Source organism: Callorhinchus milii, unplaced genomic scaffold (assembly GCF_018977255.1).
Source record: "Callorhinchus milii isolate IMCB2004 unplaced genomic scaffold, IMCB_Cmil_1.0 Scaffold3, whole genome shotgun sequence".
Classification (NCBI taxonomy): Eukaryota; Metazoa; Chordata; class Chondrichthyes; order Chimaeriformes; family Callorhinchidae; genus Callorhinchus; species Callorhinchus milii.
Window position 1 is genome coordinate 44,129,378 of NW_024704744.1, and position 27,215 is coordinate 44,156,592.

General features: G+C 40.4%; 1 protein-coding gene across 1 annotated transcript; it reads left to right on the forward strand.

Annotated features, from left to right (window-relative positions):
• Positions 1-338: 338 nt before the first annotated feature.
• tbpl1 (TBP-like 1) lies at positions 339-24,515 on the forward strand. Its single transcript, XM_007903510.2, has 8 exons — positions 339-560; positions 16,006-16,091; positions 16,276-16,468; positions 19,624-19,706; positions 20,885-20,948; positions 21,874-21,977; positions 23,290-23,384; positions 24,094-24,515. Exons 3-8 carry the CDS (start codon positions 16,334-16,336, stop codon positions 24,171-24,173), a joined length of 561 nt encoding a protein of 186 aa, XP_007901701.1. The 5' UTR covers positions 339-560; positions 16,006-16,091; positions 16,276-16,333; the 3' UTR covers positions 24,174-24,515.
• Positions 24,516-27,215: the final 2,700 nt, after the last annotated feature.

The following is a 27,215-nucleotide window of genomic DNA, read 5'->3' on the forward strand; positions in this document are numbered from 1 at the left end:
CCGGTCAGAGGGAGGGTGAAGCTGAAGGTTGAGTGGGCGAGAAGACCCGGAAACCTGGCAGCCGCCTCCCCCTCTTCCTCGTGAAGAGAGCAGGAAAGCAAAGGCACCGCGAGCTACAGACGCCCACTGGCTGCCGAGCGCGAAGCAGCGCCGGGCGGCCCGGAGCCAGAAACCGTTAAGAGTGGAACTCCATCTCCGCTTTCAAACCGCGGGGGGCGGGAGGGGGGAAGCAGCTCGAGCGCCGAACCCAGCCGTCCGCTTCCGACAGGAAGTCCCGCCCTCCGGCCCAGCTGCGATTGGCCGGGGCGGCGGCTGTCACTCAGAGCGGGCGCCGGCATCCTTCCGGCTCTGCGCGTCCTGTGGTCAAACAGCAACAAGAGTTGGTCGTTACCCTGGAGCCGTTAAACCGCTGAGTGAATCCCCCGCCCGGCAGCCAGCGAGCAGCCCGCACGGCCGGCCGGCAGGCAGGCAGGCAGGCAGGCACGGGAGAGCAGAGGGGCCCGGCGTTCCCGTGCGGCGCTACAGAGGGACGCTCGGGAGGCGAAGGCGAGGCGGCCCGAGTAAGGAAGCTTTTGATAGTTTTTGTACTCACTCACTCACTCGCGACTGTGTGCGTCTGTCGGAGACTCGCTCCTGTGCCCTGGGCCTCGCAGCCCCGCCGGCCAACTCGGGACAACTCAACCCACTCACTCACTCACTCACTCACTTACCGGCCCTCCTTCATCCTCAGCCCCAACCCCATCCTTACACTTAGTGAACTTTCAAAGTAACCCCGGCTATTTCTGACTGGTGTGTGTGGGGTGTGTGTGTGGGGGGGAAGGAGTCTGTTTCTATTCTGTTTTTGATTCATGGAAGTGCACAGTGTGCGATGTGGTGGGAGGAGGGGGAGTCGAAGGGTTTCAGGTGCTGTTCCATCTCTCTCTCCCCCCCCCCCCCCCCCCCGAAAGCACTCGGCGTTATCCAAACGTCTTTATTGCAATCATACGGCAGGCATGGTTGTTGTCAGATTGTCCATTGTGTGCACTTGCTCAAAGAAAGATACTCTTTGCTATTGGAGGTAGCCTTTGCGGATCTGCTAATAGGTCAGTTATCCTTTTAGCTGGTAGCTTGGCACAGGGGCTATCATTTATTATGAATCCTGCACCGTTGCACCTGATTTATGTTTGATCGAAGAAATAGATTTCTGTGAATTGACCAATGATGTCGCTGCCAAATTGTGATCACGACAGGGAAATGGGCTGTATCCTGATTGGGGTCATTGATGGCTTAGCGTGTTCTTCTGCACAAGCAAGTCCTTTGAGACTTTACCAATTTTTCTGTCATACAGCCAAACCTTGTAATTGTTACGAAAGAATGATGGCTTGGATGGAGTCCTGTAGCTCAGTGGTTAGCGCACTCGCCTCACAGGCGAGAGACCTGGGTTCGATTCCCAGCAGGGCGAAATGTTGGGCAGATTTCCTTACTCCATACGCCTCTGTTTACCTAGCAGTAAGTAGGCACCAGTTGTTAGTTGATTGGCGGATTGCTTTTCCGGGGATAATTCCATGCCATTCCTTGGCCAAGTTTCCTTACTCCACACGCCTAATAATAATCCCTCCAAAACAAAACAATAATAAATTGGTCATTTTCAACCCACGACTGTTTGTGGGACGCTACTGTGCGCAATTGACTGCCGCGTTTCGCCCACAAATATACAGTCAATTCACTTTACAGTCTATTCTGTGAAGCGCTTTGAGAAGACGTGAAAAGCGCTATATCAAATGCAAGGATTATTATAATAATTCCTTCAAAAAAATTAATAATCATAATAAATTGGTTACTTCAATTCACGACTGTTTGTGGCACATTGATGTGTGCAATCGACTGCTGCGTTTCGCCCCCAAAATATACAGGCAATTCACTGCAGTATTTTCTGTGAAGTGCTTTGAGATGTCTTGAAAATGTGATAAGGCACTATGTCAAATGCAAAGATTATAACTATAAACCAAGTGTTGAATTGATGGAACAACTAATTATGGGCAGAATGATTTCTGTTCGAGGAAATTAGTTAGTGCTAGATCAAAATGGGCATCAATTGTCAATGGTGAGCAAACCAGCTAGTTGGGAAAATAGTGATGAAAGGTGAGTGCAGGATGAACATGACTTATTTTTGTTTGCTAGCTAATCCCTATAGTTTTTTTTAGAAGAAACTAATATTTGAGAAGTGTTGATAATAGATGTAGATGGATTTATCACCAGATGGTGGTTAATACAATTGCCAAAATTATCTAATCTCCTGTGGAAATTTCTGCCATAATCTGACACAGTTCTGCTGAAACATTGAAGGGTTTGGAGAGAGTGTGTATATATTATAATAGTGTGAGATAATCATATAATAGTGTTATATATATATATTATTATTTCCCTTTTTCTCCCACTAATATACATATATTTATATACGTACCTAGAATACATGCTATGTGTGTGTATATATACACACATATATATACACATGTGTGGAGTCCTGTAGCTCAGTGGTTAGAGCACTCGCTTTGCAAGCGAGAGACCTGAGTTCAATTCCAGGCAGAGGGCGAAACCTTGGGCAAATTTCCTTACTCCACACACCTAATAATAATCCCTCCAAAACAAAAAAAATAATAAATTGGTCATTTTCAATCCACGACTGTTTGTGGGACATTGTCTGTGCGCAATTGGCTGCCGCGTTCGCCCATAAAATACAGTCAATTCACTTTACAGTATATTCTGAGAAGTGGTTAGAGGCCCGTCTCAATTACGTGATAAGGCATTATATCAAATGCAAGGACTATTATAACATAAACCTCGGTACTTGCTTGTAACAGATTGCTCCTGAACAAATTTCTTTGCACTGTTGGTTTAAACACACTCAGAAAATTCCCACCACTAGTTGCAATACGTGAAATGAAAGATTTTTGCCAACAGTTTAGCCTCACTTGACTTCTGGGATCTCAGTCCCTGTGTATGTGGCATTCTACTTTACATAACTTTCTTTGAGATCTGGACTGTTAAGAGTGATTTGCCAATATGGGCGACTGCAACAGTAAAAAAAAATTATTCACATTTATTTATTGATTCATCTCTTCTTCTTTGTGCTCTTTTATTTTGACCTTGGTGGTGTTGTTCCTGGATGCTCAACATTAATTTTCTCAATTAAATGTCATGATTGCCCAAAGACCATTCATGTTTTTATAATATAAATTTACATACTATATAAAAATAGTTGCCAGTTATAAAGAAATGTAGCTATTTATATCCGGATGCCGGATCCTACACACACTAAGTATTTACATTAGAAATTGTAATTTTCTTCCGTCGTCCTCTCCACAACATTTATACAGTATTTAATCTGGCTCTTTTCTATTTCCCCCACCACCAAAATAAGATATTTTTACATCAATTGTCATAACATTTTATTTAAATTAAAATAATACATAGATATAAACATCATAAGCAATAAGATAAACATTACAAACTAACGTTAAAAGAGATAAGCCCAATATTTTGTCAGAGATTGGAGAATTTAAATGCACAACTCAATTTTGTGTCCTTTTTCAAACTCTGATCCTAGCTAGTTCACTGGAAAACACGCATGTACAATTGATGCTTAAGTTCTTCTACCTGCTAGTATTATTGTGTCAGTTATGATGGAGCTACAACCATCAATGCTTTGGAGAAATGGTCTTGGAAGGAATACTGCATAGGTGGCATAAGATATATATATATATTATATATATATATATATATATACACACTATATATTGTGTGTGTGTGTATATATATATAAAATATTGTATGCTCCTCAGTATAATTCAATATAATATACAGTAGCTTCTTTTCCATCAGAAAGATGTGTCAATGCGCTTTACGTGGGTGGCTGGAACCTGAGCCAGGGTGGGATAGGTAAGGGGATGTTGCCAATAACAAGTTGCTTTTTTATATAGTGCCCTGCACATAGATAATTTACAATAATAATGTACATTTATATAGCACTTTTCAGAATGTCTCAAAGCACTTGAAAATGCTGGAAACTTCTTGGAGAGCCTCAACAACAACAAGATTCCATTTATAGAGTGCCTTTCACGTCAGGAGGACGTCCCAAGGCACTGGACAGTTGGGTCAAGACCCGAGCAGGGGGGAAATGGTCAGGGTGAGGGGAGGGAAGGGAGGGAGTGAGGAGGGGGTAGAGAGTCGAGAGGGGAGCTGAAGGCATGGTCGAAGAGAAAGGTGTTGAGACAGGCTCTGAAGGAGGAAAGGGAGGAAGCAAGGCGGAGGTACTGGAGAATGGAGTTCCAGAGCCTAGGAGCTGAGAGGCTGAAGGCCCGGTCACCGATGGTTGGGAACAGGACCCCGAGGTTCCTGACTGGCTTTGAGAGGTGGAGAGTGCAGCCTTGGATGCTGATGCTGTCAGTGCCTGAGGTGCGGAGGCGCTGACGTGAGCCAATCAGGAGGGCCTCAGTTTTGTGCACGTTGAGCTGAAGAAAGTTGTCTCTCGTCCAAGACTCGATGTCAGACAGGCAGGTTGTCAGGACATCGGTGGTCGTGGAGTTGAGGGTAGAGGACGAAAGGTAGAGTTGGGTGTCATTCGCATACATGTGGAAGTTAACCCCATGTCTGCGGATGATGTCACCAAAGGGGGAGCATATAGAGGGTGAAGAGGAGGGGACCGAGGACAGAGCCCTGAGGGACACCACACGAGAGTGCGGGGGCCGGAGGAAAAGCCGTTCGTGGAAACAAAATGAAGACGGTGGGAGAGGTACGACCTAAACCACTCAAGGACAGGGCCTTGAAGGTTGAGGTGGGAGGACAAGCGGTTAGGGTTTGGGTTAGTCTAATGAAAATAAATTGAATAGTAAATGTAAGGTATGAGTTCTCTGGTATTTGCAGTTAAAATATCACATTTCCATTTGCAATGGTGACAGTAGTCTCATGAAGCAAGATGGACTTGCCATCTTTCATTCACAATGACCCGCTTGCTACTTGTATGTTTCTTCTGTTAAGCAGCGAAGCCGTGACTTCAGAATTTTTGCTTGAGATTTTGATCATGTAGGCATTTAAACTTACCTTTGGAGTTGTTAATGTGTTTGATTTCTCTTAAACATTTTCAGTATTTCTTTCTTGATGGCCAGGTACCTGGCAATCTAGAGCTCTTTATTGCTAGTAAGGGAAATTATGTTGCCTGTTTTGATACCTGAGGGAAGAAATTTCAAGGGTATCCAATGCAGTGTTTGTAAAATGGTATTGCTGAGACTTATTTAATGTGGCTGAAGCAAGTGAACTTTCTATAGGGGTGAGTTTTAAAGAGTAGGTCCATTAAAATCATTGAGCAACCAGATTTCTGTACTTTCTTTCTATAATTGTTTGTTCACACAAGGTTAGTGTGGCAAAAAGGCAGTTATTCCTAACAACAGATCAAAGTACCGTAAAGTCAGATGTTTGAGATGCATTGTTTGTGTTTCGGATAAGGTATGTATTAATGCACAGGCCCAGCTTACAGTGGAGACGATGGAGCAGATTCAGTTAGCATAGTGACATAGCAGCCAGTACCCAGGTGAAACGCATGGAGGCAGGGTGTGATACAGACAGTTACAGTAAGAAAGAACAGTGGTGTCTATAAAATATAGAACATTATCAATGTAACTCATTAAACATTATTAAAGTGGTCAGGATATATGATGTAAATAAATCTGGGTGCCTGTTACATGGAAGTGAATTATCCACTATATGCTTTTGGCTAAGTACTATTTGCAAGCCGCTCTGAGAAAGCTACCTTTTGTAAAAGTGTCTGGGTTATTTCCTCATGCCATTTGCAATATTTTTCTTATTTTCCTCTGCAGTGACGTGGTTGTATTTTGTTTGAAGGGAAAATTTTGCCTTGTTACAGCAGCATGCCATCATCTTAGTTCCTTGTTTCTTCTCATTAAAGTAGGAGAGATCCCTTGCTACAGTTCAGTAATGCCCTGCCTCATGCAATGCTGTATTTCACACTGAGAACATAACAAAATAATTGTAATGAATGAAACTTTCGTGTACACATTTCTCTCAGCATACACTTGTAATATAGGAATTATCACTCCCTCACTCACCTTGTTGAAGGTCTGTCTCAAGAAGTGCCTCTTTGAATGTGTTTATAGTCAGCTCTCCCCTGCCCACCCCATTCAGGTCGCACCTGCATCTTTGTGCCCATTCAGCAATGTTGAGTGCTATGAGACATCTTCCCGACGTGAAAAGTGCTAGAATAGATGTAAATTGTATTGTATAGATGGGACATCAAGCACTCCCCATTCACTGCTTCACACAGAGAGTGGTTATTTGATTTAGAAGGAAATATAGATACATTTGTGAAGATTTAATCAGAATTCTGCTTTTCATTCTGCTCCATGTGATGTGCATTACAAATTCACCTTCTTATGTATTCTGCAACTTGTACATGAAGTAAGTCTTGATGTGGAGTTTTGGAAATATTTTTGAAATCATTTGAAATTATTTGCAGGGTGACTGATGGCCGTCTGTTGTCCACTTAGCTGCCGTTTTGAAGTACCAATAGAACTAGCAAACACAATTTAGATTTTCTTTTGAGCTCAGTAAGTATCAGAGTCCCAATCATGCTGTAAGCCCTGCATAACAATTCAACATTATATGGGGTTCTCTGTGTTATACTTTTTGATCCATCTTTTATTTCCCTGAAATTTGAAGAGTTGTTTCTCTGTTCCTATCCAGCTGCATATATTGAACTGCTTTCATTTACGTCTATTGGTTTATGCAGAATTATGCAAACCCATTTCTGAATCTCTGAGATAACGTGTCTCAGTCTCCTATCTTCATGGGAATCTGGCAGTCAGGGTCCCCCTCTGCCCACAATGCACTGTATTTCCACAAGCTACAAATGTCTGGAACCTTGGGCAGTCCTACAGCTCCATTCATTCATTTGGCTGCTTATAGAGGAACTTTCTGGCTATTTGCCCAAGTTAATAATAATCTTTGTTAAATCCCTTAAACTTGAAATAGAAATTTTCAGCGCAGAAGGAGGCCATTTGGCCCATTCTGCCTATGTTACTGCTAGCTTTTTTTTTAATCATTCTTTCTATTAATCCCACTCTCTAGCTTTGTTTCCTGTATCCCTTAATATAGATGCTTATCCAGTTCCTTTTTGAATGATTCTAGTGACTATCCTTCTGGTGGGTGGGGTGAGGGGCGGGGATGAAGGGGGTGGTAAGTGGAGTCTCTTGGTGCTGAAATGGTTCCAAAGTGATACGTTTGACAACAGAATGTCAGAATCAAGTCTATCCTTTTTGGTGGTCTCGGTAGTCCGGTTCTACAACAACCAAATGCATTGATACAGCATCTTTCATGGTGGGAGCTAAACACTGAATGATCGAGGGTTTGGACCCGAGCTGGGGGTTGGATTTGGGAGGGATAGAGGACAAGGGGGTGGGAAGATGACCAAAGGTGCGGTCATAGAGTGAAATCTTGAGATGGACTTTGAAGAGGGAAGAGGCAAGGTGAAGGGACTCAGGGATTGAGTTTCAGAGAGTGGAGGCATAAAGGCTGAATGCTTGACCGCCAATGGGTGGGGTGGGCAAGCTGGGGGGATGTGAAGCAGGGCAATGCTTGCCAAGCAGAAGAAGTGGGCAGGTTAGTAGGGTTTTAGAAGGTCACAGGGGTGGGGTAAGACTGGAGAGATTTAAAAGTGAGGACAAGGATTAGATCCTCTAGGGGGTGCGGAGCCAGTGGACCCGGGCAAGGATGGGGTGATAGATTTGTGGAGCCTGTTGCGGGAGAGGACGCGAGCTCCAGAGTTCTCAATGGGTTGCAGCTTGTGGAGGGAAGAGTTGGGAAGTCCGGTGAACAGAGAGTTCAAGTAGTCTAGCCTGGATATGATTAAAGCATGTATAAGGGTCTTGGCAGCCTGAAGGGAGAAGTAGTTGTGGAGGTGGGTAACAATAACAGCAACAAAATTACATTTGTATAGCATCTTTCACGTCAGGAGGACGTCCAGGGCAATGTTGTGGAGGTGGGGTGAAAGCTGAATGGATCAAGGCATGGATGTGAGGTTTAAAGGACAGTATAGAGTCTAACAAGACCAGTCACTGAGGTTCTACATTGGCTGTGTGAGGTAGAGTGTGCATCCATGTAGATTGATGCTGTCCCACCTGCTTACTTACCTTTACAATCTGCTTACTCCACCACCCACCACCTCCACATGACTGTCTCGGGCCTCCTGTTTGTCCTTTGTACCCTCCGCCACACCATCGGCAGCTGTGCTTTCAGCCACCATGCCCTAAGACTTTGGAACCCTCTCCCATCAATCCCTCCGCCTTGCCTCCTCCTTCCCCTTTTTCAAATCATGCCTGAAAACCTTCCTTTTCGACTGTGCTTTTGGTCACCTCCTCCCTCCCCCGTCTGTTAAGTACTCCGAGACACGACCAGCATGAAGGTTATTGTCTAAATGCAGCTTGTTGTTGTTAATGCCTGAAGTGAGAAGGCACTGATGGGCGCCAAGCAGGAAAGCCTCTGTCATGTCGACATTCAACTGGAGAAAGTTAGCTCTCATCCACGACTTGATGTCCGACAGGCAGTCAGTCAGAGCAGTGGTCGCTGAGTCAGGCAATAACCAAAAAGGCTAATGGAATGATGCCCTTTATCTCAAGGGTGCTGGAATATAAAGGAGAGGAAATGATGCTTCAACTGTACAGAGCCTGCTCGGACCCGGTATGGAGTACTGCATCCAGTTTGGGGCATCATACCTCAGGAAGGATTTATTGACTCTGGAGGGGGTGCAGTGCAAATTCACCAGAATGATACCAGGCTTAACTTAAAGGGTTAAATTGTGAGGACAGGTTGCATAAACTTGGTCTGTATTCCCTTGAGTTTAGAAGATTGAGGGTGATCTGATTGAGGTTTTTAAAATAATAAAGGGATTTGATAGGGCAGATACAGAGAATCTTATTTCCTCTGGCGAGGGAAATCCAGAACAAGGGGGCATAATCGTACAATTAGAGCTAGGCCATTTAGGAGTGAAATCAGGTAGCAGTTTTTAACCTAAAAGATAGTGGAAATCTCAAACTCTTTCTCCCCCAAAATATTGTGGATGCTGGACCCATTCACATTTTCAAGACTGAGGTAGATAGATATTTATTAGGTCAGGGTAGCAAGGGATATACGGCAAGGATGAAAATTGGAGTTGAGGTACAGGTCAGCCATGATCTTATAGAATTCTGAGGGGCTGAATGGCCTACTCCTGTTTCTATGTGTGCATCTCATTTCAGTAGACTGGAATTTACACGTATATGTGGCGTGTTTGAATGCTTTTAAACATGGTGATGAGATTCTGTATGTGTCAGACACCCATCTGACCAAAAAAGCACTAGGCTCAATAACCAGTTGTAATAAATTTCACATCCTAACAATCCTGATGGAAAAAAATATTTCCATCGTCACCAGTGATTCTTTTGCTAACCTTGTTGAGGGTTTCAAACCCTTGTGACCAATTTACCAAATTAGAGAAATAACGTTTTGCTATTTAGTGTACCCTTTTAGAATTTATCTGTATTGTTACACAGTTAGATAAAAGGATGCTGGTAGCAGTTTTGCTGCCCTCAGCAGCCCTCACCACACTGGAACTCCCTGACATTACTTTTTTATATTAAAAAGTGTCCTTTTACACAGTTAAGACATTTTTGTAAATTCCTGTAAATAGTGTGAACCATTCCTATTAGGATTCAATGTCATAGAAAGTCACTGTATGCTTAAGTTTTTTTAAAAAAAATCAACAGTAAAAATGAAATGTTTCCCTTTTCATTTTGCTTTGGAGCTAAATATAACTTTATCTTTAATTTCCTCATTGTTTGTGCTGCTATCTATTAGCTTTAATGTATTTTCATGCATTTTACGAATCAACTTGAATTTCATTCAGTATGCCAAGATTCTCCATCTGTTGTTTAATATTAAATTCATTTTCTAGTAGCTGGTCTTGTTTGAAGCTTTGAATCAAAAGTTCTTCAGTCTATCGTTTAAGTTCTTCGCAATAACAGTGAAACATTTAGGCTTCTGTTTCAGCTTACCCATGTCATCCTTCACTGAATTCCTCTGCTGTTACATTTGATGAGGCACTACATTAGAGGCTTATGGTGAAGATTATAGTAGATGGAAATAAGGAGACTATGGCTACATGGATAGAGATGATTGAAAGGCAGAAAGCAAAGAGTAGAGTAAAAGGAAATTCCTCAGACTGAGAAGATGTAGTGGGTGGTTTTCCACAGATCTCTGTGTTAGGGACCTCTGTGTTGAGCCCCTTGGGACATCCTCCTGATGTGAAAGGAGCTTTACAAATGTAATTTTGTTGTTGTTATACAATTTAAATAGCGCCTTTCACATCGTAATGATGTCTCAAAGGGCTTAACGCTGCTTGCTGGGCAACCAAGCTGTGGGTGGAAGCTGAATGGAGTGGGGAAGGGAAAGATGGCCAAAAGCATGGTCAAAGACACAAGTCTTGAAACAGACCTTATTTGCTGTATGCACTATATAAATGGTGACACCAATCTCAACCCACTACCCACTGCTTCCGCTCGACTGGCTTCGGTCTCCTGCTTGTCTCTCGTGCCCTCTGTTCCACCATATGTAGCCACGCTTTCAGCCACTATGCCCTGGAATACTCTTCCTCTGCTACAACAACAACAAGATTCCATTTATAGAGCGCCTTTCACGTCGGGAGGACATCCCAAGGCGCTGGACAGTTGGGTCGGGACCCAAGCAGGGGGGAAATGGTCAGGGTGAGGGGAGGGAAGGGAGGGAGCGAGGAGGGGGTAGAGAGTCGAGAGGGGAGCTGAAGGCACAGTTGAAGAGAAAGGTCTTGAGACCGGCCCTGAAGGAGGAAAGGGAGGAGGCGGCGAAGGCACTGGGGGATAGAGTTCCAAAGCCTCGGGGCTGAGAGGCTGAAGGCCCGGCCACCGATGGTAGGGCGGTTGGGGCGGGGGATGTGGAGCAGACCGGAGCCAGAGGAATGGAGGGTACGAGCAGGTAAGTAGGGGGATAGTAGGTCAGAGAGGTAGGAGGGAGCAAGGCCGTGAATGGCCTTGTAGGTGAGGATGAGGATCTTGAATTCGATCCTCTGGGGGATGGGGAGCCAGTGGAGGCGAGCGAGGGTGGGAGTGATGTGTTCCCGAAGCCTGGTGCGGGACAGTACACGAGCTGCAGAGTTCTGAATGACCTGCAGCTTGTGGAGGGAGGTGCCGGGAAGGCCGGCGAGGAGAGAGTTCCCATAGTCCAGCCTTGAGGTGATAAAGGTGTGGACCAGAGTTTCAGCAGCGTGAGGGGTGAGGTAGTGCCGTAGTCTGGTGATGTTCTGGAGGTGATGGAAGGCTGTGCCAGTTGTGGTGCGGATGTGGGGAAGAAAGGACAGCTCAGGGTCGAACAGAACCCCGAGGTTCCTGACGGCTTTGAGAGGTGGAGAGTGCAGCCTTGGATGCTGATGCTGTCAGCGCCTGAGGTGCGGAGGCGCTGACGAGAGCCAATCAGGAGGGCCTCAGTTTTGCACACGTTGAGCTGAAGAAAGTTGTCTCTCGACCAGGACTCAATGTCAGACAGGCAGGCTGTCAGGACATCGGTGGTCGTGGAGTTGAGGGTAGAGGAGGAAAGGTAGAGTTGGGTGTCATCCGCATACATGTGGAAGTTAACCCCATGTCTGCGGATGATGTCACCAAGGGGGAGCATATAAAGGGGGAGCATCTACCCTTGGCCCCTCCTTCCCCATCTTCAGGTCACACCTGAAGACCTTTTTCGACTGTGCCTATGGTCACCTCTCCCCAGCTCGGTATCATGCTCCTCCAGCTGCAACTCCCAAGTTCGCCGATGTTCTGTCAACTTATCTGGCAAAGATCAGGGCCTGGATGAGCGCAAACTTCTTGCAAATAAACGTTGACAAGACCCAAACTATTCTCTTTGGCTCCACTCAACGTCTTCTATCCTGCGCTCTAACCTCCTCAATCTCCTCGGCCTATCCCTCAGACCTACAACAACAAAATTGCATTTATAGAGCGTCTTTCACGTCGGGAGGGCATCCCAAGGTGCTGGACAGTCAGGAGTCAGGACCTGAGCGGGGGGGGGGGGGGGGGTGGGGTAGTGGTGAGGGAAGGCAGAGAGGTGGGAGGGCGACCGAAGGCACGATTGAAGAAGAGGGTCTTGAGACCAGCCTTGAAGGAGGCAAGAAAGGTAGCGAGGCGAAGGAACTGTGGGATGGAGTTCCAGAGTGTGGGGGCAGAGGCTGAAAGCTCAGCCACCGATGGTAGGGTGGGTCGGGCGGGAGACATGGTGCAGGCCGGAGGGAGCGGGCAGGTTGGTAGGGAGTCAGCAGGTCAGAGAGGTAGGAGGGGGCAAGGCCATGGATGACCTTGAAAGTGCGGACGAGGATCTTGAATTCGATCCGCTGAGGGATGGGGCGCCAGTGGAGTTGGGTGGGAGTGATGGGGTCACGGAGCCTGGTGCGCGAGAGTACATAAGTTGCAGAGTTTTGGATGATCTGCAGCTTGTGAAGGGAAGAGGTGGGAAGGCCGATGAGGAGGGAATTTCCATAATCGAGCCTTGAGGTGACAAATGCGTGGGTAAGGGTTTCGGTAGCCTGAGGGATGAGGCAGTAGCGGAGTCTGGCAATGTTGCGGAGGTGGCGGTAGGCAGTGCCGGTCATGGCGCAGATGTGGGGGAGAAAGGACAGTTCAGGGTCAAACAGGACACCCAGATTCCTGACTGGTTAGTGAGGTTGAGTGTGCAGCCGTGGAGGCTGATGCTGCCAGCGCTCGAGGTGCGGAGGCACTGGCGCGAGCCGATCAGGAGGGCCTCGGTCTTGCTGACGTTCAGCTGGAGAAAGCAGAGGCCATAACAAAGCAAACTGAATACTTAGTTTTATATCTAGAAGCATAGGGTGACAAAGAAATGAGGTAGCATTGAACTTGCAAAGGACCTAATCATTAAATAACAATAAAATTCCATAAATTTGATATAATGCCTTTCACGTCATAAGGGTGTTGCAAAGCATTTCACAGGATATATTGTGAAGTGTAGACTGTATATTTTCTAGGAAGACACAAAGAGAATCAGAAGGGAAGGTTAGAAAAAAATTTCCCCAATTCAGATTATAGTTGAAATGTGGTATTTCTGACATAGATTGTTGTTGAGGCAGAGTCCATAATGTACAAGAAATATTTTTAATTATACTAACAAGGAATTAGCTGGATGCTTGAAAAAGAATATTAAAGGTCCTTGGGAGTGAGCATGAGAGTGGGCATTAGATGTTCTGTCCACAGGTGACTCACTCCTGTGGATGGAACACCAGGGCAATCTTGATGGGGTAAATGGCTTATTTCTGTCTGGTAATATTCTACAAATATTGTGCGGCATTGACAGCCTTGTATGTTTTAAATTTAAAATTATGATGTATACCTAAGAGAGTAAGGTATAAGTTGAGGTGATTTTTAAATTGTATCTGCACTTGGTAAGACCATATGTGGAGCACTATATGCAGTTCTGACCCTGTGCTTCAAAGAAAAGTTCTAGTTTGTGAAGGGGCAGAAGGACTGCCAGGATTCAGGGAACCGATTTATGAGGAAAGATTGGTTTATGAGAAAAGGAAAGAGGGGTGCTTGATAAAGGTGTTGAAGATTGTGAAGCGTTTGGACAAATTTAGATGTAGCTAAGTTTTTTTTCTATTGTCTATAAACTTTAAAAAGTGGGAGACATAGATTTAGAATAAGGACAACAAAAGTTAATAGTGAAGAAAAGTGAAAGAAATAAGCATGTGGAACAAGCTACCATAAAGGGTATCAAAAGAGAACTATATAAGTTCTTGGAAATTAACAAAGGTTCACATTTTTAAGGAAGCTGGAATGGTAGACTGGATGGCCCAATTGTCCATTCCTCTCTGAAACTGTTATGTTCAGTGGAATCTGAAACTTGAGATCAACCCTTTTCTTCTGTATGGTAGATGACTACAACCTGGTGTAGCCAAAAGCAGTCTGAGTTAAGGTTGGATGTTTCCATAGCTTCACGCAGTGTGGAAAGGTTTAGAGAAATTGTGGTTGAGTACAAATCAGCTAATTCACAGACTTCCCATAATAACATCAATATCTCAGTTGCCTTACTTTAACAACTTGGGTTGACTTCAACTGGTGTGTCTGGGTTGCCTACATTGGAGCTTCTCGTTCAAGGGACACTGTCCCAGAATATTATTAATTGTGTCTGTTAATGAAGAATTTCTGAACAGAGGTCTCTCTTTCAATAATTAAGTTAAAGTACATGTATTTGGAAAAAAATGTTGAAGAGGGTGACCCTGGTCAGGTGCTGATGAATGATGTTACTGTAGGAATATATGGTTGATGTGTTCGATTGTAACATCACATCTGCTGCATCTTTCTGTTTCCTTGCATCCAACAATAAAGTTTGATGATGACACATAGACTTCTGATAGACATGACGCAAGTGGTTTATGCAAACTACCAGGTTCAGTATAAAACCCAGATTTTCATAACCTTTTTGAGTTTCAAACAATATGTCACTTGTTTACCCTGTGTATCTTTACCCGCTGCCTTGTTATATAAGTAGGAGGCAGTTTGTCATCTTCTGATTAATTTGTTCAATAAAAATGGGTTGTATTTTAAAATGTTATCTGTTCTGAATTGTAATTTTTAATTAATTGAACTATTACAACTCTGTATATAGTTGAACATTACAACTATACATGGAGTTGTCATACTTGGCTGCTCATTTTATTTTAGCACGAGTAGTAATGTATTTCAAATAGTGTGAAGATGTGTGTAAGATACTGTGTAAGATCGTGTGTAAGATACTGTTGTTATCTTACACAGGATTATCCAGGCCCATATCTCTGCTGACCTCATCTTTTTCACTCGTTTGGGTTCAATAGCTATAGTCAGTCAAGAAACTCGTTATACTTTGGGTAGGAATCCAAATGATATCAGATCTGGTAATTTTGTAATTCACTTCATGGCTGTTTGTGAGACACTGCTGTGCTCACTGCCATATTTGCCCACAATGCACACAATCTTGAAGGAAATTAACAGGTGCACATTACGCATTTCCTTTTACATTTCTAAACTGAAAGCAGTAATATATTGCCATGTTTATAATATGATCACTCAGTTCCTGTTAACCCAGTAAGCCTAAGTCAAGGATGTGACTATGGCTTACACCTAACAGGTTGGGTGGTCTTAGTGGGACAAGCAGCATGAATCTTGCCAGACAGTGCTTTCAATGGCAAGTTATGTGGTTTTACCTGGTTAGACTTCAGCAGCACCCCACACACACTCTGGGGTCCCCAAGCCTTGGCACTTGCCAACCTGCGCCTAAAACTCTCAGAAATTAGACAGAGTATGTGCTCCTCCAGAGAGAGAGTGTGCTGTTTTGTTCCACACACAAGGCAATGTGTATTCAAATCAGACTGAGTTTCCCATATGTATGCCACCTACACATGGAAATTTATGTGTGGAACTCACAGTCTGGTTTGGATACTCATAAGCATGGTGATGGGTTTCTGCATGTATTAGACACCTAGATGACAAAGAAAAAGATATAATATGTAATTATCACTTTTATTTATAATAAAGATGAAGCTACACACCGTTTAATTGTTCCTAGACTGATTCATACCCCAGTACTCATGAGAGTGATATCTTGTCACTTATTGTGAGTGCCACTCATTCATAATAAGAATGAGGCTTATTCGCCGTTTATCACGGGGTCCCTGGCATGCATCTTACACAATACATACACACACTCATTATGCATGAGTTCTAACTTTTAACCTTTATAACCAATGTCTAGATACTATTTCATACATTTTTTTCAAGAGACATTCTGATTGTATAAATGTTGGGCTTTTTTCCTATAGCATTCCCATATTAACTTAGTCAAACTAATGTTGAATTATAAACAAACTGTGGTGGCAAATAAATTGGAAGTGTGTTTTTATTTCTGTTGCAGGTTTGCTTGTGTTGGCGCCTTTTATTGGTACTCATTTCTATTTGCATTGAAGCAGAGTGCAGGAATTGACTGTCCATCCGTCCATAGTGAGTTTCTTTCTAATATTAATAAGGATTTGCTTGCTATTTCAATTTAGTAGCTGAATAAAAACCTGAATGCTTTTATTGACTACTTTGAATAATGAATACCGAGCAGATTCAGTAGCATTTCTTTCTTGTGTATTATACTCCTAAGCTTGTACATGACTAACATTTTCCTCTTCTAATCCAGTATAGCACTGTCTAGATGGTATGCTGTCTATTAGTCAGTTGGAAAACAAACTATACCCATGGAACCGGACAATGATATTGCATTGGATATTTTGATAACAAATGTAGTCTGTGTCTTTAAAACAAGATGTCATTTAAATCTGCGAAAGATTGCACTGGAAGGAACTAATGTAATCTACAAGAGAGATGTTGGGGTAAGTAGCAGTCAGTACAAATGTCTTTTGACATTCACTTGCTTCAAACTGCCTGGATTTGTTTTGTGCTGGTCAATAGTGTCTGTCGTAGTACATAAACATGCAACTCAGCAAAGAAAAAAATAGTAAATTCTTGGCTGTATTTAACTAAGGTGATTTAGTTAAATAATAATTAGCATTTAGCTTGCCAAATGATTTTCACAATTAATCTGACCCTAATGCAATGCTATGAAAGGAGTGCACAATTGCATATGATAGATTTAGTAATACCGGTTTATTCTGGGTTTAGGCACACAGTGATGCAGAAGGACTGAAAAAGAAATGGGTACAGATAAAAATACTTGCCTGTTACTTTTAAATCCACTGACTAAACAGCAGCAACTGTGATTCAGAATAGCAAGCAAAACTGAATTAAATTGCATGTATCTGATGCCTTATAGTGGATTTCAGTCACTCAAAATATTTTTAGATTCTTGTCCTTAATCTAATGAAAGAGTAATACAGTATTAGGCTCAATATTATATAGCCATGGTACCCCTTCTATTTTGCTCAAATTGAAATCTTTTCTTTGGTGTGCATTACACTTTTTAGCTGATGTCCTTATCTCTCTCTTTTGCTGAAATGCTGAAGATCCCACACCACTAAGAGTAGAAAGCTTGAGAAACCAATCCTGACATAGTAACCAGAGGCTGTTTTCTAGTGGCAAAACTTTGCTTCAGCTTATCAAGTATCATCTGTGCATCAATCATTTGATTGATTGAACCATTTCTATAAGTATGAAATGCATCTGCCTTCAAACTGTTTGAAGAAATATAATGCATTCAACATTATTAAAAGTTGTACAAGCTCGCAATTGTATTTTTGTTAACATAATGTTCACTAAACTAGCTGGTAGGAACCGTTAAGAATTAAAAAAATTTATATCACCTTATCAGATAATTAATGCCAAGTGTAGTGCCTGTTTTTGTGGTAAAGGTAGCAGCCAGCTCCCACCCAGCCAGCACTAACCAGCTCCCACAAACACCCTGAGGAAATATCTGATTATTGGCCAGGACACCAGGAAAACCCTTCTGTTTGAATAGTGTCACCTAAAAAAGTAGACAGGATCTTGGTTCAAAAGACTCATCCAAAAGACAGTTGAATCTTTTTACAATTTAATATATAAAAATTGACTGTTGAACGAAAAAGGGAATGTAATTCAAGGGCTAAGTAAATGTTTCATGCACTACAATTATCATTATTTTTGTAGACCCATTTGATTGAGAGGGGAAAGAAAATTCATCTTAAGCAGAGAATGTAGAAGCGATGATGAAAGAGAAAAAGCCCCGAGTTGGAAGAGCAATGGGTGCAAGCAGTAGAATGTAGTTACACTGGGGCAAGGGGCTGATGGGATTTGAACATAATTAAACAATCTGGTGCACATTTTCTCAGAGTGTGTGTCCTGAGACCTACAACTTAGTGCTGGCATTAATTTAATAATTAAATGCATCAATGAGAAGAAATAATGAATGGGCCTGAACTCCCATAGGTAAAATAACATGCCCTTATATAATAATAATAATCCTTTTGGTACAGCAACTTTGTGGATGTCTAAAAGCTCTTCATTTTGCAGGCAAAATGCAGCAGCTAATTTATGCAGCCGCTAATTTGCACCCAGCAATGTCTCACAAGTAGCCATGAAATTGATGACCAATTTTATTTGAGGGATTGTTGGCTAGGGCACTTTTGAAGTGCCATAGTTAATCACTTAAATGTCAAGCAGAACCATTCTGATAACCTTGTCCAATAGTGTGTGATTTTAGCCTGATCTTGATATGTTCTATTTCTACTCTATTGAGAAGAAAGTTGATGCGCTTTTTTGTTATGTCAGTTCATTATAAGCAGAGAGAGAGAAAAACTATTTTTATGTTTTTAAACTGGTTGGAATGATTCAATATTGTTTCCAGAATTAGTCATTAGAGAGCGAGAGATTATGTCTATATTTCCCACTGTGATATCACTAAGGACAGCTCTGTTCACACTCAATTCAGTATTTTTATACAACTTCTCTAACTGGTGAGATTCCAAGTAATTTAGAGATAACTTTTAAACATTTTTAAAGTCTGCAAATTCTTTTAAATGATACCTCATTTATGCAATAACGAATGCATTAATTGAATTTGTGAAAGCTGTTTTGAGAAATAGGCCCAGAATTAAACCAGTACCCCAGTAATCCTTAGTGGAGAGTCATTGAAAATAGCATTGAAACCAGATTTGGTGAAAATAGTGTAAAATTCAGATCTGGTAAAATAGTATTCAATCTAGATTTGGTGTAAGCGGAATCAAATCAACATTAATTCCATTGTTCAAATCAAGTTATACCTCTGTACATGCATCAATGAGAAAAAATACTGAATGGGCCTAAGCTCTCATAGATAAAATAACATACCCTTATATAATAAAATCCTTACTTTTGGTATAGCACCTCTGTGGATGTCTAAAAGCTCTTCATTTTGCAGGCAAAATGCAGCAGCTAATTTATGCAGCAGCTACTTTATGCAGCGGCTAATTTGCGCCCAGCAATATCTCACAAATAGCAATGAAATTAATGACCAATTTTATTTGAGGGATTGTTGACGAGGCCACTTTTGAATAGTGCCAGAGGATCTATAACATCCACCTGAACCCATCTCAAGGACAGCATCTCTGACAATAAAGCACACCCTCAGCACTGCACTGATGTGTTCGCCCAGACGATGTGAGTTCAAAGTGAGGCTTGAACCACCTTATGACTCAGAGGTGAGAGTGCTACCAACTGAGCTAGCCTGATGCATTATATAGCTTATTTCACATAGGATAATGTCGTGGAGTGATTTCCAACTGTGGATCACTGAGCACGGTGGGAGAAGTCATTGTCAAAGAGATCTTTTAGGAAGTTTTGAAGAGGCATTATACTTGAAAGCTTGGCAACCAGAGAATGCAGAGGGGATGATGAAAGAGAAAAAGCCCCGAGTTGGAAGAGCAGTGGGTGAAAGCAGTAAAATGTAGTTACACTGGGGCAAGAGCCTGATGGGATTTGAACATAATTAAACAATCTGGTGCACATTCTCAGAGAGTGTCCTGAGACCTGCAACTTAATGCTGGGCATTAATTTAATTAATGGTATTTGTCTTCAGAAGGTATTAATGAAACTGAGGAAACCTAGAATAACAGCTACAATCTGGTCCTCGGGGAAAATTATATGCACTGGAGCTACAAGGTAAGAATTCAGTGTGTTTTTTGTATCAATTTGACAGTATATTTTATTAGAACATCTTTTTAATTTTAATATAATTGAGATAGGATATGCAAATAGATTGTTTAACCAAATAGCAATAGAATTGTAGAATCCTAGAATTTTACAACACACAGTAAGAGACAATATGGCCCATTATGGCTGTCTGGGTCTTCAAAAGAGCTATGTATATGGTTGCCCTCTCCTGCCTATTCTTCATACTCTTTTATACATTTTTTTCAAGTATTTGTTCCAATTTCATTAGCTAATATAGATTCTCCTTGAACTATTGTTTTATGTCCTAATAACCTACCTTCTTCCTTTCTTCATTTTTTTTGGTGATCTTAAATTTATATCCTCTAGATAGTGACTCTCAAGCAATGAAAATACCTATTCCCTGAAAATCAAATCAAAACCCTTGTAATTTTGAACACCTTTATCTCTCCTTATAAGTTAAACCTCTCATTCCCTGTCCTCGTCACTGACTCATAATCGTCCTAACGTAGGATGCCCAACAAGGTATTGGAAAAAGTAAATGAATACAGGAAATTGTTTTAAATTTTTGAGGAGATTTAATGCTAGTTACAGGTGCATATCAATTGTGATGTTATACAGAGTATGAGGTGCAAAAGTGACTTTGGAATTGCAGAAATGATAATTGTGTGATGTATCGAGCAGTCTCATTAGATTGTCTCTGACAAAAAAAAGAATTTTCTGCTTGTGATCAGTGTCAAGACTTGGAGACAAATTATGACCTCTTGGCCCAACACTTCCTCAACCATAACACTAGTAGAAGGAAAATAAGTGAAAAATATTCAGTGTAAGATAGGGGGAAATTGTCAATGAGAAAATAAGACTATGTCTGAACTTGAAGCAGCACGAAACAACATTTATTTCCATTATGTTAACACACCTCTTGCCTTGTTGAGTGATGTTGTCCACACTTGCCTTTTAAAAAGATATGTAAACAAAAGAAGATTTATTGTTAATCATCAATGGGGTTTGATGGTAATGCTTTTTACAGTAGTTGTGTCTAAAACAGTGCTCAAAATACTTCATTTTTCTTGGTGCATTTAGTTGAATAAAACATGTTTATTATTCCCTTATAAATCATATTGATATGCAACAATAACTTAATCTAGTATATTTTCAAACCATATTAGTGAAGAAGATGCAAAAACTGGTGCCCGAAGACTAGCCCGCGTTCTACAGAAACTGGGTTTTCAGGTAATTGTTTCACTTACTTGTCAAGAGCACTGTCAACTATTTGGGGCCTAATTTGCGGTATGGGCAAACTGGATTCAATGCATTAATTGTCAATATAAAAATATAGTTTTATTTGCAACATTTGTAATAGAGATTTGGAAAAGAGGGCAAAGTGTAATAAAAGACCATGGAGCAAATGGCCCAATGGCAGTGACAATTACTGCTTCCAGTCCTATTTGTGAATATTAGACTAGCTTTTTTCAGAGATTCAGATCCTAGTTTATTTAATTTACAATATTTATATTTGTAAAAAAAGAAATTCACCAACATTGCAGGATTTCAGTTTTGTACTCAGAGGTTCGCTATTTGTTAAATCTGCCTGCGCTCATTCTGGCTATTTTAACTGTTTGACTTCAAATCTAACACCATATTTTAAGTCTGCTTTATTACTTCTTAACCCAATTCGCTAGTAATGTAGCCCTACAATACATAACACTATTTACTGGAACACAATTGCTAGTAATAGCAGTGTATATACTTGTATAGTATTTAACTAATAGCAGTAGGTGCTAATAAAATAACTAGTACTGATAATAGTAACTTGCTTATCTCTGGAGAAAATAGTTGTTGCTTTATTTGCTTCAAGTGGCTTCTTCTGCGTTTCTTTCTGTTGCCGAAACTTGTCTTTAGAATCTTGCTTGACCTCTTGATTTGTTTCTGTAAGTAATGGATGGTGTTTCTCTGTTTCAACTGTTACTTTTAATGTTTCTCTTAACCAGTTCTTGGATAGTTCTTCAAATAATATGATTTGTTTTGTTCATTGGAAGGAAAGCAAAATCTGTACGGATTTTAATTAGATATTTTCCTCATCTTAACCATGATTTTAATTGCAGAAGCCGGTAAAATGTGTTCATGAGACTCATGTTGGCTATTATTCTGTCTAAAGGTAAAATTTGCTGGTTATAAAGTTGTCAACGTTTTGGCTGTATGCACTATGCCATTTGAAATAAGGCTACCAGAATTCACCAAGAAGAATAGGCCCATTGCAAGGTATGTAATTTGAAGGTATATTGAGTACGACCATTATATAATGCTTTCGTTCTGGTGTGTGAAGGTCAATTTTACCAATAAGCACTCACAGCTTATATACAGAAGAATCTACTTTTTCTCTGCTATAAAAATCTCAGAAGTACACTCTTGCTGCAACAGTGTAATATTTGAAGTGCAAGGTTTGTTATTTCCATTTCTCAAATCAGCCACCCCTTGGCTAAAATTCTGAAGGAGAGGGAGGAGTGGAAAGAATCTCAGATCTGGTTCCAGAGAACAGGGACAAAATGGCAAATAGCTCATGGGAATGATCTGGTGAACAGCAAGAAGCAGACTAGTTTAAAGCTGGCTTTTGTGTAGTTTTCTGCTATGGGCTAATGCCTTTCAGGAACAAGGGAGTAACATTTGTAATATTCCTTAAAGTTTCCTTAAATTAACACCCAGGGCTCCAGTGCCATTATGAAAGTAGATTTTCACCTAAAGGCCAGAAAATGTGTATGAAAATAAAACTATCCGAGTCTCTAAAGGACCAAATAAAACTTTAATCTATTGCTTCATGGTGGAATTTAGCAGTGGACCAGTTTGGAAATTAGAGCAGCGTAAAGGAATGCCACTACCATTGACCTGTCAAGGTATTACAGAGGATTTCGTGCGATGCTAGCAAGACTAAATTCACACTAAATTGAAATTCACACTGCTAATTGTGTTGATAATTTAAAGTTTGCTACAAACTTTTCACCTAGGTTCAGACTAATTCCTACACTATCAGTTTTACAATCCCCTCAATCTGGATGGATTCAAATGCAGGTGCAAAGATGAAAGGCTATTGTCTAACTAAATAAACCATCTGGTTAGACTACCCCTACCATTTCTGTTATTGGTGACCTTTTAAGCATATTAGTGGAGTTTAGTAGTTAGGACTTGCCTCACAAGCAAGAGAACCAGGGTTCAATTCCTGGGCGGGGCCAAACCATGGGCAAATTTCCTTTCTCAACGTGCCCCTGTTTACCTAGCAGTAAGTAGAAACACGGTTGTTAGTCGATTGGTGGATCGTTTTCCGGGGGTGATAAACCCTCCACAAAAAACTCAATTGACGACTGTTTATGGGACATTGCTGTGCGAAATTGGTTGCTGTGTTACACCCGCTGTCAATCGAGTTTACAGTTTACTCTGTGAAGCGCTTTGACACGCATCAACGATGTGATAAGGCGCTATATCAAATGCAAGGGTTATTATATATTATGCTATATTATAAATTATGAATAAACACTATCTGTAATTGCTTATTAAATTCCTCAATTTTTTCTCCTGATAGTTATGAACCTGAACTCCATCCTGCAGTATCTTATAGAGTTAAAGCGCTAAAAGCTACACTTCAGATCTTCTCCACAGGAAGTATCACAATAACAGGTATGCACACAAATGTCTTGTCAAACAACTACAGCAAATGAATTTCAATTTCAGGTTTCCTCCACATTTCACCAATATGTAAAATAAATGGCCACCTAGTGCATTAAATACTGATTTGTTTGAAGTATTCAAATGAAATTTTTATCAAATTCCTATTCTGTAAAGAAGGATTCTGGTTTAAATTAGAAAAAAATAGTCAGATCAGGTCCTGATGCTGAACCTAGCTCATGGGTCAATTGGACATAAATATTGTTCCAATTAATTCCCAGCCCCTTGTAGTGTAACTGTTTAATTGTTATTATTGCCCACAAAATATACAGTCAATTCACTTAACAGTATATTCAATAAAATGTTTTGAAATGTTTTGAAGATGTGGTAAGACACTGTATTAAATGCAAAGATTATTATTGTTTCCATATTCAAAGTGTGCCCAGAATGTATAGAAAATACACTTATAAATTACAGCTGTAAGAAATGATAAAGGAAAAAAAAGTATATTTTGATACAGTAGTGAATTGGTATTAGTGCTGCTATTTGGATATTGGAGAGGTGTAAGGTTACTTTGTTGAAAATGAAATACTTCAAAATTAGTCATCAAAAATCAGCATTCTCATTCGTAGAGATAACCGATTGAAAGGTAAAAATGATAAAATGTTTATTGTGGGATTTGCATATTAATTATTGTATGGTTTTATTTTCTCTACCTTAGCACCCAGTATACAATGCGTTGCCAGTGCGGTGGAACAAACCTATCCACTAATCTTTGAATCGAGAAAACAGATCAAATAATCATTCCTATACGACTGGGAGCATCTTTTGTGATTGGTAACAACAAAGACGAATTTTACTGTACAACTTTTCCAGGAATGGACTGAGAGCAAATGAGAGACTGTGCAGAGCTTATGAAAATGTATGAACACAATGCAGATGTATTCATTTTGGGATGTTAATATTGTTTTATTGTGAACTGTTTACATGACATGATGCTGCTGTTTTCCTTGGGAGAATTCTTTTAAAGTGTGCAGTATGGAACAGGATTGTAAAATGTGCACTACATTTAAAGTTGAACCTTTTTTCTGGTTGAGCTTTATGTTTTAAAATAAAAATTGTATGCTGTGTATGAACACCAAAGATGCCACCAATGCCACTATTCATTCGGTTAATGTGTTTAAACAAGATTAATGGATGTGTATTTTACTCGAAGCAAGAACTCTACCCTGTATTCTGACTGGCAGTTGTGTAAGGAAGATTTCATCCATTAGGAACGTCAGTTCATTATTTGGGTGTATTTTTGACTTAAACAGATCTTGAGGCCTTTTGTTAAAGTCAAACCCTCATTTTAGTAATGATAAAAATATTTTACTTGGTAGTGCATTGAAAGTTCCCTGGTTTTAAACAAAAAAATAACATGAAAGGAGAAGGTTCTTATTGATTGAAATCAAATCACATCTTAATAATTGTCAAAATGAATGTGTCAAACTCCCCCACGTTGTACAGTGTTGAAAGATCACTTAAAACTTGCATGGTTATTCGTTGATCTTTTTTTATATTTTAAAAAAACCTGCTAAGCTACTTCGTATACAGCATCAGCTATTAGCTTAAAGAAGAGATATTGTAGAGTTATTTTATTAAAATTGCTGTGATGCATCCCTTTTACCATACATTGGAAATTATCAAAACACAGTAACGACTATTGCATTAATATTTCTAAAGCAGTAATTTAGGAGACTTTTTCTGTTCGAAAATCTTTCATGGGAGTATAATTATATAGCCCATAATGCTGCAGGTAGAGTATATTTCAGATGGTGAATTGTATCTACCAAAAGCCTCTCTTGTCCATACAGTAAACAGAATCTCACAAACGGCGGTGAGATGCAGGCATTTTTCACTTGTGTGTTGCAACTAATTTAGTTCCGTACAGCTTTTGAGCTGTGCATCTTCCATCCTCCTGAAGGAATGCCTGCAGCTAGATACCTGTCATTAGTGAGATGTTTCCTCTCAGATTTACTTTATCTGTGTTTTTAATAAATACTGAAGTGCTGTACGATGCATAGCTTTGATTTTTAACATTAATGTACTTATTGGAAGCAGTCGGTTTTCTTTAACCCTTTTTAAAAAGTATGTTAATGCCCTTCTGCAGTTTTAATAAATGTTTTGCAGTTCAGTCCAGTAATATTCCATAATAAATGTGAAACGTTCAGCAGTATTTCATCCAATATTCTTGTTATATGGTGAACAACAGATTTATGTTCTAGAGTGCAAGGAAAGTTTAGCGTTCTTAAGGAAGTTTATATTGTGGAGCGCAGACTTCACTATAGCAGTTACAATTTTCAATTCAGCTCCACTTTTTCCATCTGAACTCAGGTTGAGTGTTTATCCTCGTAAGAGCGTTGAGGGTTATAAGGAGTACCTCTTCTATTAAATTTCAAACAAATTTATTTATTTATAAATTTATTTTTTACCGTGACACAATTCCAAGATTGTTTAAGAATTATCAATTAGACCATCTAAATTAGAATCAGAATTCACATTGAATATAATCCTTTGAGTACTGGACAGTATTTCCAACTTTCAAATGGCACATTGTTCTGTAGGACACTTTTTGTAAACTTCCAGTTTCAATAAAGTCTAAGTGGAAGAATGTATGCAGCTACAAAATCATTATTAATTTGCAATATTCATAGAATAAATGTAATAAGTATACAGTAGTTGTAGTTTGGAATATAAATGCTTCTACAGTGCTCAAAAGGTTATGTTAAGCGACAGAGTGCATCTGTCATGTAAATAGTCTCATTCAAAATGTCAGTATTATTGCTTAGATTTTATGTCTTCATTGCTATTGCCAGTAGGTGATTGCTATTGCCAGTAGGTGGGAACATTGTAATGCTTTTATACCACATCTTGGAAGCCACCGCAGCTTGTTAAATTTGATTTGGAAAAGGACAATGATGTGTTGTAAAGGTTAAATGTCCAAGTTGATATGGTGTAGTTAAGATAGTATACTCATTTATTTCATATAAAATGTGTATCTTTCCTATGTAAAACTGTAAATTCTGAAAAAAAAATCTTCAAAATCTACTCATTTAAAGAACAATGTGTTTTTGAGTGTTTTGGAGCATTTGGTGCTGGAGAGTTAGGTGATTGAGCTATGGAATCCCAGCCAGATTGGAAGTGCGCGCACAAGGGCTGACTTGAATAACCTCAGCTAGTGCCTGCCTATTTTTCAGGCGGACATTAAAAATCCAATGACACAATCTGAAAAGAGGTGTGAGTTTCTCACTGTTTGCTGGCTAAAATATATCTGAATTAAATCAGTCATTCACTTCCTGGTTATCTGTAGAACCTTGCTAGTGCAAATGGTTGTCATGCTTACCGACAAAATCGGTCATTGCACTTGAAAATAATTACTTGCTTTGAGGTGTTTGACAAATCTCTACAAATAAAGCAAAATGTGTATTTATTTGTATCCATTCCTACTTGGGTCAGATGGAAGCAAGGCATTCAAACTGAAGGATGGATATCCTGTGCTTCGTGTAACATGTTAAACCGAGGCTCTGTCTGTCTGTTCAGGTGGACGTTTAAAGATCCCATAACACTATTCAAAAAGAGAGTGAGTTTCTTCCAGTGTCCTGGCTAAAAATCCCCCAAATAAAATTGGTCATTCACTTCATGGCTGTGTACAAATTGGCTGCTATGTTTGCCCACAAAACACATTCAATTCACTTTACAGTACACTGAAGCACTTTGGGACGTCATCCAGGAGTGAAGGGCACTAGACCAAATGTAAGGATTATTATTGTGTGTGGTAGGGATTGGTCGGGAAGAAGGTAT

Excerpts from the sequence above, each read along its gene's own strand:
- tbpl1 (XM_007903510.2), top strand. The coding sequence starts at position 16,334 with ATGGAACCGGACAATGATATTGCATTGGATATTTTGATAACAAATGTA. Across the intron at positions 16,469-19,623 it reads TCTACAAGAGAGATGTTGGG|AAGGTATTAATGAAACTGAG; the intron begins GTAAGTAGCAGT and ends ATTTGTCTTCAG. Across the intron at positions 20,949-21,873 it reads TACAGAAACTGGGTTTTCAG|GTAAAATTTGCTGGTTATAA; the intron begins GTAATTGTTTCA and ends TTCTGTCTAAAG.